Source organism: Erythrolamprus reginae, chromosome 1, assembly GCF_031021105.1.
Source record: "Erythrolamprus reginae isolate rEryReg1 chromosome 1, rEryReg1.hap1, whole genome shotgun sequence".
NCBI lineage: Eukaryota > Metazoa > Chordata > Lepidosauria > Squamata > Dipsadidae > Erythrolamprus > Erythrolamprus reginae.
Window position 1 is genome coordinate 7,877,206 of NC_091950.1, and position 14,073 is coordinate 7,891,278.

The following is a 14,073-nucleotide window of genomic DNA, read 5'->3' on the forward strand; positions in this document are numbered from 1 at the left end:
ATTATTATTATTATTATTATTATTATTATTATTATTATTATTATTTATTTTTTAAAAGCACCTTTGGGACAGTTATGACCTGAATGACTGAGAATTCTCCACAGATATTAACAATTTCTCCTTCTTTTTCTCTCTTTTTCCTCAGGCTACAAAGGTGTTTATCTACCTGAAGTGGCAGAAAACCCGTAACACACTCTTTGTCATTTTCGCACTGGGATTCCTCTTTGCTCGTGGCATCGTTTTTCCCTACAAGTACGTTTCTGGGCGCATTCAAAAAGAACAGGAATTTGACAGTACATTAGAAACAACATCTCTCTCTTTTTTTGTTTGACATTTCGCCTCACATCTTGGGACAACTTTTTAAATATTGTGATGACCGGAACTGGATGCAGTATTCCAAATGTGGCTATATTAAGGCTTCATTAGTACCATTTTGCAAAATCTTAGCGCAGCCATACCTGGAATGTGCATCCAGTTTTGGTCACTAACAAGATAGAGTGTGGAAAAGAGGAACAAAGATGATGACGATGATGACGATGATGATGATGATGATGATTGAAGAGTCTTGAGGCAGTGAGTAAACGAGACGGTTCTTTATTTTCAGCTCTTTAGGAAGTGACTATCAGCTGGAACGCGTCTCAGCTGGGCAAGGAGAAAACTGCTCCTTTTATACATTTTTGGTTCCCGCTTAAAACGAGCTGTCAGTGCCTCAACCAATCAGGCGCAACCTTATTTACATATTTTCCCTGGTTACAGCTATTTACAGAGTATTCAACAATGATGATGATGATGATGATGATGATGATTAATAATAATAGTAACAACAGAATTGGAAGGGACCTTGGAGGTCTTCTATTTATTTATTTATTTTTTATTTATTTATTGTTAGAGTTGGAAGGGACCATGCAAGTCATCAAGTCCAACCCCCTGCCTAAGCAGGAACCCTATAGCATCCTAGCCAAATGGCAGTCCAATTTCCTCTTTAAAATGTCCAGAGTATTGGAGTTCACAACGTCCGCTGGTAGGCTGTTCCACCTGTTGATCGTTCTGACCGTCAGGAAGTTCTTCCTTATTTCCAGGTTGAATCTCTCCTTGGTCAGCTTCCAGCCATTGTTCCTCGTCTGGCCCTCCGGTGCCCTGGAAAATAAAGTGATCCCCTCCTCTCTGTGGCAACCCCTCATATACCTGTAGACTGCTATCATGTCCGCTCTGGCCCTCCTTTTCTCTAGGCTATCCATGCCCAGTTCCCGCAGTCTCTCTTCATAAGTCTTGGTTTCTAGTCCAACCCCCTGCTTAGGCAGGAAACCCTACACAACTTCAGACAGATGGTTCTCCAACATCTGCTTAAAAGTTTCCAGTGTTGGGCATTCACAGATGATTAGGGAGCTAGAGTTTAAAACATATGAAGAACAGGTATAGAAATTGGATATGTCTCATCTAGAGAAAAGAAAAACTAAGGGTGACATGATAGCAGTCTTCCAATATTTGAGTGGCTCCTGCAAAGATGGGGGTGAGGGAGTCAAACTATTTTCCACAGCATCAAAAGACAAGACAAGAAACAATGGATGGAAATTAACTAAGGAGGCGAGCATCCTAGAACTAAGGAGAAATTTCCTAACAGTGAAAGCAATCAACCAAACAAATAGCTTGCCTTCAGAAGTTGTGGGTGCTCCACCACTGGAGAATCTGAAAAAGAGACTGGATGGCCATTTGTCTGAAAAGGTATAGAATCTCCTGTTCGAGCATGGGTTGGGCTAGATGACCCCCAAGGTACCTTCTTTGTTCTATGTTCTATCCCTAGCTTGTAACTGCTATGAACAAGTTTGAAGTTTTAACTTTGTGTTTTTATATATTATCGTTGTTGTTGTTGTTGTTGTTGTTATTATTATTATTATTATCATTATTATTATTATTATTATTATTATTATTATTATTATTATTATGTCAGTACAACACAGCAAACGAGATAACTATGCTGGATTTCGTATTTCATCACCAGTCGGGCACTTCCCAAGCACCTAGGACTTCAAGATGTAGTGACGAATTATGTTTGCTGATCCCAGTAAAGTGGCCTTTTGCAATTGACAGATGGAGATTTTGTCAATTCCGATGGTTTTCAAATGTCCGCCGAGATCCTTTGGCACTGTGCCCAGCGTGCCAGGTACCACTGGGACCACTTTCACTGGCTTATGCCAGAGTCGTTGTAGCTCGATTTTTAGATCTTCGTATTTCACTAATTTCTTTAGCTGCTTCTCCTCAATTCTGCTGTCTCCTAGGATTGCAATGTCGATGATCCATACTTTCTTTTTCTCCATGATCACAATGTCTGGTGTGTTATGCTTCAGAATTCGGTCAATCTGAAGTCAGAAGTCCCACAGTATGTTCTGTCTGGGTTCCCCCAGACCTCAACACCAACTGGAAAAAACAGCCAGACACTCTGGTAAAAGCCAAAAGTATTTTATAGCTGGAAAAAATAAACACAGAGGAAAACCTGTTCTTCCCAACAGACAGGCTATAATACGTTACAGCAGAGTCCTGATGTCCAGACAATACAGCAAGCTTCTTGCTGGCACCCCCCCCCCAAGGTTTCAATAGTCAAAGGCACAAACCAGGATTCCAAGACGCCAAAGTTCACAGCCAGGTCCCAAGACTCTCAAAGATAAAACTCCACAAGCCAGGAAGGGTGGGTCTGCCTTTTAGCCTTTCCAAAGAGCACCACACCCAAACCCAGCTGTTGCCTCTTTAATGCTGAAAGTACTTAGCCAATTGATTCCTTCTCTGAGTAGCTCTTCTCTGTCGCAGATCAATTATGGCTTGTGCATTTTCCTCTAAGGAATCCAGGCTGCTTGCTGGGGAGAGCTCCCTCTGGTGGAACTCTGGCTGTCCTCCCTCTTCTTCAGCCTGGGATTCCTCCTCCTCGTCTGCCTGCACCTCCTGTTCCTCAGCCTCTCCTTCTGAGCTGGAAACCGACAGAAGATCAGCCATTCCCTGAGGGGCCTCAGACGGAACCACAACACCATCCCCCCGCGAAAGGCCCCTCCCCACCTGCCAGCGGAGAGGACGCGGTCTCTGAGGGAACTGGGCATGAAAATCCCGAATAAGGTCGGGAGCGTCCAACAACGCCGCTTCCACCCAGGAGCAATCATCAGGGTCCCCCTCCACCCATTGCACCTTGTACTGGAAGCAACCGTCCACCCAACGGGAATCCACAATGTCATGTACCATAGCTTCAGGGAGGTGGTCACGAACACACGGGGCAGGAAACACGGGAACATTGGGACGGAGTGGACAATCGGGAGGAACAGGGACTAACAGTGAACGGTGAAACACAGGGTGAACCCGCAAGTTGGCCGGCAGGGTGAGCCGGTAGGCCACCGGATTGATCACCCGCTCAACGGGAAAAGGACCCAGGAACCGGGGATCTAATTTGTGTCGGGGTAATTCAGAGGCTACGTATTTCGTGGACAGCCACACCTGATCCCCCACCACCAAGGGGGGCACATCCCGTCTGGAGCAATCAGCCACCCTCTTGTAGTCCTCCTTGGCTTTATTCAGGTACCTCTTCACCATCTCGTGGACTGCCTGCAGCTCCGAGAGAAAGTCCTCAGCAGCAGGCACCGGGGAATCTAGGAGGGTCAAGGGAAAGAAGCGAGGGTGGAATCCATAATTTGCGAAAAAGGGCGTGAGCCGGGTCGATGAGTGGCGGGAGTTGTTAAAAGCGAACTCCGCTACAGGGAGGAACCGGGACCAATCAGTCTGGCGATCCGCCACAACACACCTGAGGTATTGCTCCAGTATCCCTATAACTTTTTCTGTGCCTCCATTGGTCTGGGGGTGCTGCGTCGATGCGAGGCACACGGACACATTCAGGGCCGACATCAATTCCCACCAAAACCGGGCTGTGAATTGTGTTCCCCTATCAGAGACCACTCGATCCGGAAGCCCATGTAACCTAAACACGTGGCTGATAAACATTTGAGCCGTGAGTTGGGCAGTGGGCACCCTAGTGCAAGGTACAAAATGGACCATCTTGGTGAGCATGTCCATCACCACCATGACTACCGTGAAGCGAGCAGAGGAAGGCAAATGAGTTACAAAGTCAATGGACACGGCACCCCAGGGTCTCTCAGGCGTGGGCAAAGGTTGCAGTAATCCCGGTGGGGCTCCAGTCACCCCCTTGGCCGTACGACACCGGACACAGGTGGCCACATAGGAACGCACATCATCTTGGATGCGTGGCCACCAGAATGTCCGAGAGACCAGCTCCAATGTTTTGAACAGGCCAAAATGCCCCGCCACTGGACAGTCATGACACTGGGTCATAATCAACCCTCTCACTGGGCCGGCAGGAACATACAGCTGCCCCCGGTACCGAAGCAGACCGTCTTGAAACGTCCAGGGGGAATTGGGTGTTAACTCCCGCACTCTCTGCACTACAAACCCATCCTCCCGCTGCACCTCCCGTAAACAGCGACGCAAGTCCACTGGGTCCTGAGTGGCAGCCAAAGCTGCAGGGGGTAAAACTGTCTGCAGAGGAGCCGGCTCCTTCGAGTGTGTGTACTCCGGCTTGCGTGACAAGGCATCTGCTCGAGGGTTCTGGGCACTGGGAGTGTACCTGATGCGGAAATTGAACCGCGCAAAAAAGAAGGACCAGCGGATCTGTCTCTGGTTTAATTTCCGAGCCGTCTGCAAATACTCGAGGTTCCGGTGATCCGTCCGTACCTCGATTTGATGACGGGCCCCCTCCAGGTAATGCCGCCAATGCTCAAAGGCGGCCTTCACCGCTAAGAGTTCCTTCTCCCAAATAGTATAATTCCTTTCCGAGGGAGACAATTTCCAGGAGAAGTAGGCACACGGAAACAACATGTCACCGGGACGATGGGCTTGGAGGAGCACTGCACCAACCGCTACATCTGAAGTGTCTGTTTCCAACACAAATGGCCGAGCGGGATCAGGATGGCGCAGAAGCGGTTCCGCCATGAACGCCGCTTTCAGGGCATCAAAAGCCCGCTGTTCCGCCTCCCCCCAACCAAACGGGACTTGTTTTTGTAACAACCGAGTCAAGGGCGTGGTTAACGTGGCATACCCCGGAACAAAAGCCCGATAGTAGTTCGCAAACCCCAAAAGACGTTGTACGTCTTTCACCCGTCGTGGAGGTTGCCAAGACTGAAGTGCGGCCACTTTGCCCGGGTCCATGGAAATGCCACCTGGAGACAAAATGTGCCCAAGGAATTCGACGGTAGTCTGGAAGAATTGGCACTTCTCCAGCTTGGCATACAAATGCTGCTCCCGCAACCGGAGCAGGACCCGGCGCAAATGGTCCAAATGCAAGCATGGTTCGGGGAATACACTAAAATGTCATCGAGGTAAATCACCACAAAATGGTCCAACATGTCCCGGAACACGTCGTTCATCAGATGTTGAAACACGGCCGGGGCGTTGGTGAGGCCAAATGGCATCACTGTATATTCAAAGTGGCCGTAACGCGTGCCAAACGCTGTCTTCCACTCATCCCCGGCCCGCATCCAGACCAAATTGTACGCACTGCGCAAATCGATTTTGGTGAATACCGTTGCCGTCCGCAACCGGTCCATGAGTTCAGGGATCAAGGGCAAGGGGTACCTATTCCGCACCGTGATGGCGTTAAGGCGGCGATAGTCACAGCAGAGGCGAAGATCGCCCGTTTTCTTTTTCACGAACAAAACAGGGGCAGACAAAGGGGACTTGGATGGCCGAATAAATCCCTTGGCCAAATTCTTCTCCACAAACTCCTTGAGAGCCACAAGCTATGGCTCGGACATGGAGTACAAACGACCAGCCGGGAGCTTGGCATCAGGGAGCAGGTCGATGGCACAGTCATACGTCCGATGCGGTGGTAGCCGATCCGCCTCCTTCTCATTGAACACATCGGCGAACTCCTCGAGGCAACGGGGTAATTGGATCGCGGGAACTACTGGGCCGTGGGCTGCGCACACATGTCGGTGATGGTCCACGCACTGCAAACTGGAGAATGTGACCAGGTTCTGGGACCACACCACATGCGGGTCATGTGCACGCAGCCATAACAACCCCAACACGAGGGGAAAATGAAGCCCCTTGGTAACATAAAACTGTAGGGCCTCCTCATGAGTTCCGATGCACATCCGCACCGGCAGGGTCTGGAAACGGATGGGACCAGCCAGCAAGACCCGCCCATCGATAGTCTCCACAGTTAATGGCGGGGTAACAGGACAAAGGGGCAAGGAATGATGTTGGGCAAAGGCTTCGTCCAAGAAATTCGTCGTCGCCCCCGAATCCACGAGGGCCAACGCGGGATAAGTCCGAGTCCGTTGCGCGATATGCAGAGTCACCGCAAGCGTCAGGTGTCGAAACGGTCCGAATTCGGGAGTCGTGGAGTCAGAAGAAAGTGGGATCCCCGCCTGACCTAGTGTTGCCACCAAGCCGGGCCCCCCTCGTTTCCCGATCGTTCCGGCGACGGAGGACATCCAGACGAAGGCCCCGCCATCGGAGAGTTCAGGGCAGGGACGGGGACACAAGGGGTTGTCTCCTGTAACTGCACAGGGGACGCCATGGGAAGCACGGGAGAACTGTAGGGTACGGGAACGACGGCAGCCACCGTGCTCCGCCTCTTGTGGGGACAAACGACAGCAAAATGTCCCGGGGCCCCGCAATAGAAGCACAACCCAGCTGCCCGCCGACGCCCTCGTTCCTCCGGGGTCTGTCGGGGTCGGGCGTAACTCACGTCCATCGGCTCCCCGGCAGCATCACGATCCATCAGGCGTGGAGGCAGCGCTGGTGAAAAACGTCGGGGCGCAGGGACCGGAGCGGGGGTGCCTACGGTCGACAACCCCCGCCGTGGAACAGGTGTCGGCAGGACGCCTGACGCACGGGGGTTGGACCGTCCCGCTTGACGGACTTTCCTGGCCAACAGCCTGGCCTCTATTGCCAAGCAATGCCGCTCCAAAGCGTCCAACGTGCCGGGCATCACCTCATGCACCAGTTCATCCAACATAGTGTCTGATAGTCCATCCTGAAAGGCCTCGATCAGGGCAGCCTCATTCCACTGGACTTGCCCGGCCAGAGACCGAAAGTCAGCCATATAGTCCTCCAGGGGGCGCGAACCCTGGCGTAATTGCTTCAGCGCCCGCGTGGCCGTCTGCTCCTGCACCGGGTCCGCAAATTGGTGACGCAGCAGGTCACAGAAAGCATTGTAGTTCTGGAGTAGCGGGTCATCCCGGGCCAGGTAAGGTGCCACCCACGACGCTGCAGGGCCAGCCAACAAACTACACAGAAACGCCACCTTGTGGTCATCCCCTGGGAAGTGCATCATCTGGGCGTTGATAAAAAGCTGCACCTGGCTCTGGAACGCAGAAAACAGCCGCCAGTCCCCCCAGAACTTTTCCGGCATCGCCACAAAACATTTCCTTCTGGGCAAAGGTGCTGGAGGAGGTACCACAGGTGCCGCCTGGGGTGGGGCCGCCTGGGACAAAACCTCCACTTGGCGTTGTAATAACAGGACTGTCTGGGTCAACTGAGCAATGTCCCCTCGCAACTCTGCAAAGACAGCCTGCATGTCAGCTGCAGAAACATCCATGGTGGCAGGCAAAAACAGGAAGCCGAAAAGCAAAAGATGTCCAACAAGGAACCAGCAGCAGAGAGCAAGAAAAAAACAACCAAACCACCCCTCCAAAATGAGCACCAGGTGTCTGGTGGTTGGTGGAGTTTTATACTGTTCTGTCTGGGTTCCCCCAGACCTCAACACCAACTGGAAAAAACAGCCAGACACTCTGGTAAAAGCCAAAAGTATTTTATAGCTGGAAAAAATAAACACAGAGGAAAACCTGTTCTTCCCAACAGACAGGCTATAATACGTTACAGCAGAGTCCTGATGTCCAGACAATACAGCAAGCTTCTTGCTGGCACCCCCCCCCCCAAGGTTTCAATAGTCAAAGGCACAAACCAGGATTCCAAGACGCCAAAGTTCACAGCCAGGTCCCAAGACTCTCAAAGATAAAACTCCACAAGCCAGGAAGGGTGGGTCTGCCTTTTAGCCTTTCCAAAGAGCACCACACCCAAACCCAGCTGTTGCCTCTTTAATGCTGAAAGTACTTAGCCAATTGATTCCTTCTCTGAGTAGCTCTTCTCTGTCGCAGATCAATTATGGCTTGTGCATTTTCCTCTAAGGAATCCAGGCTGCTTGCTGGGGAGAGCTCCCTCTGGTGGAACTCTGGCTGTCCTCCCTCTTCTTCAGCCTGGGATTCCTCCTCCTCGTCTGCCTGCACCTCCTGTTCCTCAGCCTCTCCCTCTGAGCTGGAAACCGACAGAAGATCAGCCGTTCCCTGAGGGGCCTCAGACGGAACCACAACACAGTAGTTTTGCTTGCTCATTTTCAACTACTTTTTCGGGCTTATGATCCCACCAGTTCTTTGCCACTGGTAAATGGTAGTTCCGGCACAAGTTCCAGTGTATTATTATTATTATTATTATTATTATTATTATTATTATTATTATTATTATTATTTTCAAAAAAACAGTAACACAAAGCAAACATGATTTATATGCTGGATTTCGTATCACAATATCACAAGTCAAGCACTCCCCAAGCATCTAGGACTCTGTGATGTATTTTTGTATGATGCATGCAGGTTCATGTATGATGACCTTTTGCAACTGATAGATGGTGATTTTGTCAATTTTTAATGTTTTCAAATGCCGGCTGAGGTCTTTTGGCACAGAACCCAGTGTGCCAATTACTACTAGGACCACCTGTATTGGTTTATGCCACAGTCGTCGTAGTTTGATTTTAAGATCCTGATATTGGCTAAATTTTTCTTTTTGTTTTTCATCAATTTGTACCCTGGTCTGGCGACATCACTGATCCACACTTTTTTCTTTTCCACAATCATGAGGTCTGGTGTATTGTATCCAAAACTTGTCAGTTTGAATTCAAAAGTATTTTTGCATTATTGTTGTTGTTGTTGTTGTTGTTGTAAGAGTTGGAAGGTAATGTCCATCTGTTATTCTCTATTAAAACACTTCAATTTTAATAAATTTTGGCTAAGGTCATTCAAATCACCTGTTCTTGTTTTGAAACCCAAATGGATAGTCTGAATTCTTAACCTGATTATCTCAATCTTGAAAAGTATTGTGGAGGTAACTATTTTCCTCTTTCCTTTCCCATTCCCTCCCTCCTCAAGGTTTCTCTACAACACATATAATTATGTGGTGGAGTTCCAGCAGCCTTATTTTGGCTGCTACGTCTTCATGATCCTGCTGCTGGTCCTGTATCTTCTCAATGTTTTCTGGTGCTGCCTGATCATCCTCATGATTTATAGGTTCCTGATCCATAGCAAAGTAAGGGCAGATATTGGGCACTCATGCTCATGAATTGGACACTCAGCAGGTGGGAAGGTGGGAACAGAATGTTTTTGGGGGGGGGGAAGAAGACCACCAATTACTTTGGTTTAAATGCGATCCTTGCTGCTCTCAAGACGAGCAATATTAGAAACATAGAAGTCTGATGGCAGAAAAAGACCTCATGGTCCATCTAGCCTGCCCTTATACTATTTTCTGTTTTTTATCTTAGGATGGATATATGTTTATCCCAGGCATGTTTAAATTCAGTTACTGTGGATTTATCTACCATGTCTGCTGGAAGTTTGTTCCAAGGATCTACTACTCTTTCAGTAAAATAATATTTTCTCATGTTGCTTTTGATCTTTCCCCCAACTAACTTCAGGTTGTGTCCCCTTGTTCTTGTGTTCCCTTTCCTATTAAAAACACTTCCCTCCTGGACCTTATTTAACCCTTTAACATATTTAAATGTTTCGATCATGTCCCCCCTTTTCCTTCTGTCCTCCAGACTATACAGATTGAGTTCATGAAGTCTTTCCTGATACGTTTTATGCTAAGACCTTCCATCATTTTTGTAGCCCGTCTTTGGACCCGTTCAATTTTGTCAATATCTTTTTGTAGGTGAGGTCTCCAGAACTGAACACAGTATTCCAAATGTGGTCTCACCAGCACTCTATATAGCAGGATCACAATCTCCCTCTTCCTGCTTGTTATACCTCTAGCTATTAAATACATATTTTTCTTATCAAGTTTACCTGATGTTATTCCTAATAAAAATGGTTCAGGTTTAAAATCTACATGCTTTCCAATCATCTTTTCTAGCCATTTTTTTTCTTTTTTCCCCTTTTCTTTGCTTTATTACAAGTACACCACACATGGTAATATCAGCGGTGGGTTGCTCCCGGTTTGGTCTAGTTCTCCGAAGTGGTAACGGAGGCAACGGGAGGGTCTGCCCACCCACCCAGGATGTTTCTGTACATGTGCAGAAGCATTGCACGCCAATTGGTAGCAAAACTATTTAGAACCCATTACTGGATAAGATGACATAGGGGAAGGTTTGGTAGGGAAGGTTTGCCTATTTGCCGATGACTCTAAAGTGTGCAATAGGGTTGATATTCCTGGAGGTGTCTGTAATATGGTAAATGATTTAGCTTTACTAGATAAATGGTCAAAGCAATGGAAATTGCAGTTTAATATTTCCAAATGTAAAATAATGCACTTGGGGAAAAGGAATTCTCAATCTGAGTATTGTATTGGCAGTCCTGCGTTAGCAAAAACTTCAGAAGAAAAGGATTTAGGGGTAGTGATTTCTGACAGTCTCAAAATGGGTGAACAGTGCAGTCAGGCGGTAGGGAAAGCAAGTAGGATGCTTGGCTGCATAACTAGAGGTATAACAAGCAGGAAGAGGGAGATTATGATCCCGCTATATAGAGTGCTGGTGAGACCACATTTGGAATACTGTGTTCAGTTCTGGAGACCTCACCTACAAAAAGATATTGACAAAATTGAACGCGTCCAAAGACGGGCTACAAGAATGGTGGAAGGTTTTACGCATGAAACGTATCAGGAAAGACTTAATGAACTGAATCTGTATAGTCTGGAGGAGAGAAGGAAAAGGGGGGACATGATCGAAACATTTAAATATGTTAGTTTAAATAAGGTCCAGGAGGGAAGTGTTTTAATAGGAAAGTGAACACAAGAACAAGGGGAAACAATCTGAAATTAGTTGGGGGAAAGATCAAAAGCAACATGAGAAAATGTTATTTTACTGAAAGAGTAGTAGATCCTTGGAACAAACTTCCAGCAGACGTGGTAGATAAATCCACAGTAACTGAATTTAAACATGCCTGGGATAAACATATATCCATCCTAAGATAAAATACAGAAAATAGTATAAGGGCAGACTAGATGGACTATGAGGTCTTTTTCTGCTGTCAGAATTCTATGTTTCTATGTTTCTAGATGTGCCCATTTTCTAATTCCATTTCCAAGGTTTGCTAGACATATTTTAAAACATTTTAGTTCAGTGTTTCCCAACCTTGGCAACTTGAAGATATTTGGACTTCAACTCCCAGAATTCCCCAGCCAGCAAAATTCTGGGAGTTGAAGTCCAAATATCTTCAAGTTGCCAAGGTTGGGAAACACTGTTTTAGCTAACCTAGCAAGTGGTAAGTGCCATTTACAAAACATTTTATATATGTTTACTTTATACGAAGTTGCCATTAACAATGGCCTCTTAAACATTTTGGAGCCCTTTCTACTAAACAGCCATGGGCTTGCCTGCATGCCATGCAAAACCTATAAAAGATAAGTATCTCCAATGGAAAAGGCCAATTGTGTGTCCCCAAAGAGTTTTTGCCCTCTAATGGACTCCAGCCAAACAGGATTGGAGAGAGGTGACTTCTCTGTTTCTCTGTTGCAGTTGAAAAAGGATGTGCGGAGCGACTCAGAGGGCAGCGAGGAAGAGGATGTGGATGAAGAGGACCAGAAGGCAGAATGAAAAACCAAAACCAAAACAACACCATTGTCAAGGAATTGCATAGCAAGTTTCCAAATGGACAGAGCAAGTGTCTCCACAAACGTGTGTGTGTGTGTGTGAGAGAGAGAGAGAGAGAGAGAGAGAGAGAGAGAAAGAGAGAGTTTGACATTTTTATATACAGAAGATAGGCAGTAATAAGCAATGTGTGTGTGTGTGTGTGTGTGTGTTTGTGTGTGTTTGTGTGAGTGTAGCGTGTTCTGTCGGGCTCTCTGGTAGAATCCTCCCAAAAATTCACAGGTACAAATTTCAGACACACACACGTTTGAAAATTCAAAACAATGTTCTTTATAATGAAAATTCAATTAAACTAAGCCCTCTTTTGGTATAGCAAAGAGCACTGGTCTCCAAACAAACTGGTAATTTATACAAGTCCCTTATCAGTTCTGAGATACTTAGCTTGCAGCTGTGAGGCAATTCAAAGTCCTTCTTTCACAAGATGAAACACACTTTGCTCTGGTTTAGTTTCAAAGCGGGGGAAAATCAGCACACAAAAAGTCAAAGTCAGTAAAGCAGTCATGAAACACAACAAACGATCAGATAATCCTCCACAATGGCCAAACCCACAGGCTGCTATTTATAGCAGCCTCACTAATTACCACAGCCCCACCCAACCACAGGTGGCCTCATTTTCTGTGATAATAATCTCTCCGTTGTTGTTGCCTATGCATCGCTCTCCGCATGCGTGGCTGTATCATTAACTCTTGTTCTGAATCCAAGGAGGAGCTAGATAAATGATCTCCTTCTGAGCTGTCTGCCCCACTCTCCTCCTCCCTGTCACTCATGTCTTCTTGGTCAGAGGAGCCTTCATCAGCAGATTCCACCGGGGGCAAAACAGGCCTGCAGCATGTAGATGTCTCCCCCACATCCACAGTCCTTGGGGCAGGAGCTGGGCCAGAGCTAACCACAACACCCACCTAGCCATGGCAAAACTTTAGAATGCATCTGCTCCTGCTGGCACCAAGGTAGAAGCAGCAGGGGGGGGGGAATTAGGTTTCTTTGCCATCCTGAAACATTAATTTTCATGGGTTCTGTGGGCGTGGCTAGGGAGGGGGCATGTGACTGAGGGTGTGTGCATGAGTGACTTCCAGTTGGCCCTGCCTTCTCAGTCATGTGACGATCAAGCCACACCTACAAATAAGCCATAGAGTGGTAGTGAAAAAATTTGGAACTCACCTCTGACTGTCCAGTAGTGGGTTTCTACCAGTGCAGTAGGGGACTGTGCACCAGAAGCAGCTGCTAGATTGTGCAATTTGCGCGCAACCACTGCAGTGGCAGTCCTATGGGCACGGCCATCTTTTTTCTTCAATTTTTTGTATTTTTGGCTTCGGGTACATTCGCAGAAGCAAAATCTCATGAGGATGCATGCACGTGATTTTGGCATTTTTTTTTGCTTCCCTGCATGCGCAGAAGAAAAAATCTCCAAGATCTCTTGTGTGCATGCATCCCCTTACACGATTTCAGTGCATTATTGCACATGCAGAAACAAAAACATGCTCAGGATGCATGCACATAGCACACAAATGTGCAAGACAAGAGAAACTATGCATGCAGCACACCGGTAGTGGCGAGGATAGAAATCCACTCCGACTGTCACCTTCCACTTTCTGTGGTGTCTCCAGTAACTGGTGAAGGGAAAGAGGAGACCAGCAATTGAACATCAGAAGACAATTGAAGCTGTAAATGTAAATATTCCCCTCACACATATGTGTTAGTCATTTCTGACTCTAGGGGGCAGTGCTCCTCTCCATTAAAAAGCCAAAAAGCCAATGCTGTCCAAAGACCATCTCCATGGTCATGTGGCTGACATGACTAAATGCAGAAGGTGCATGGAACGCTATTAAATTCCCACCAAAGTTGGTTCAGATTTTTCTACTTGCATTTTTTTTGTGTGCTTTCCAACTGCTGGGTTGGCAAAAAATATTGAGTATTGTATTGGCAGTTCTGTGCTAGAGCCGGGGTGGCGCAGCAGGTAGAGTGCTGTACTGCAGGCCACTGAAGCTGACTGTAGATCTGAAGGTCAGCAGTTCAAATCTCATCACCGGCTTAAGGTTAACCCAGCCTTCGATCCTTCCGAGGTTGGTAAAATGAGGACCAGGATTGTGGGGGCAATAGGCTGTCTCTGTTAAAAAGTGCTATTGCTAACATGTTGTAAGCCGCCCTGAGTCTAAGGAGAAGGGCGG

The 14,073-nt window shown here is 47.3% G+C and overlaps 1 protein-coding gene across 1 annotated transcript in view; it reads left to right on the forward strand.

Annotated features, from left to right (window-relative positions):
• The window catches only part of LOC139163043 (ceramide synthase 4-like), a 38,255-nt gene extending 24,504 nt beyond the window's left edge, over positions 1-13,751 (forward strand). The window contains exons 9-11 of the mRNA XM_070743974.1: positions 146-252; positions 9,198-9,354; positions 11,777-13,751. Of these exons, the coding sequence (XP_070600075.1) occupies positions 146-252; positions 9,198-9,354; positions 11,777-11,854 (342 nt within the window). The 3' untranslated portion in view covers positions 11,855-13,751. The remainder of the gene's footprint in view (positions 1-145; positions 253-9,197; positions 9,355-11,776) is intronic.
• Positions 13,752-14,073: the final 322 nt, after the last annotated feature.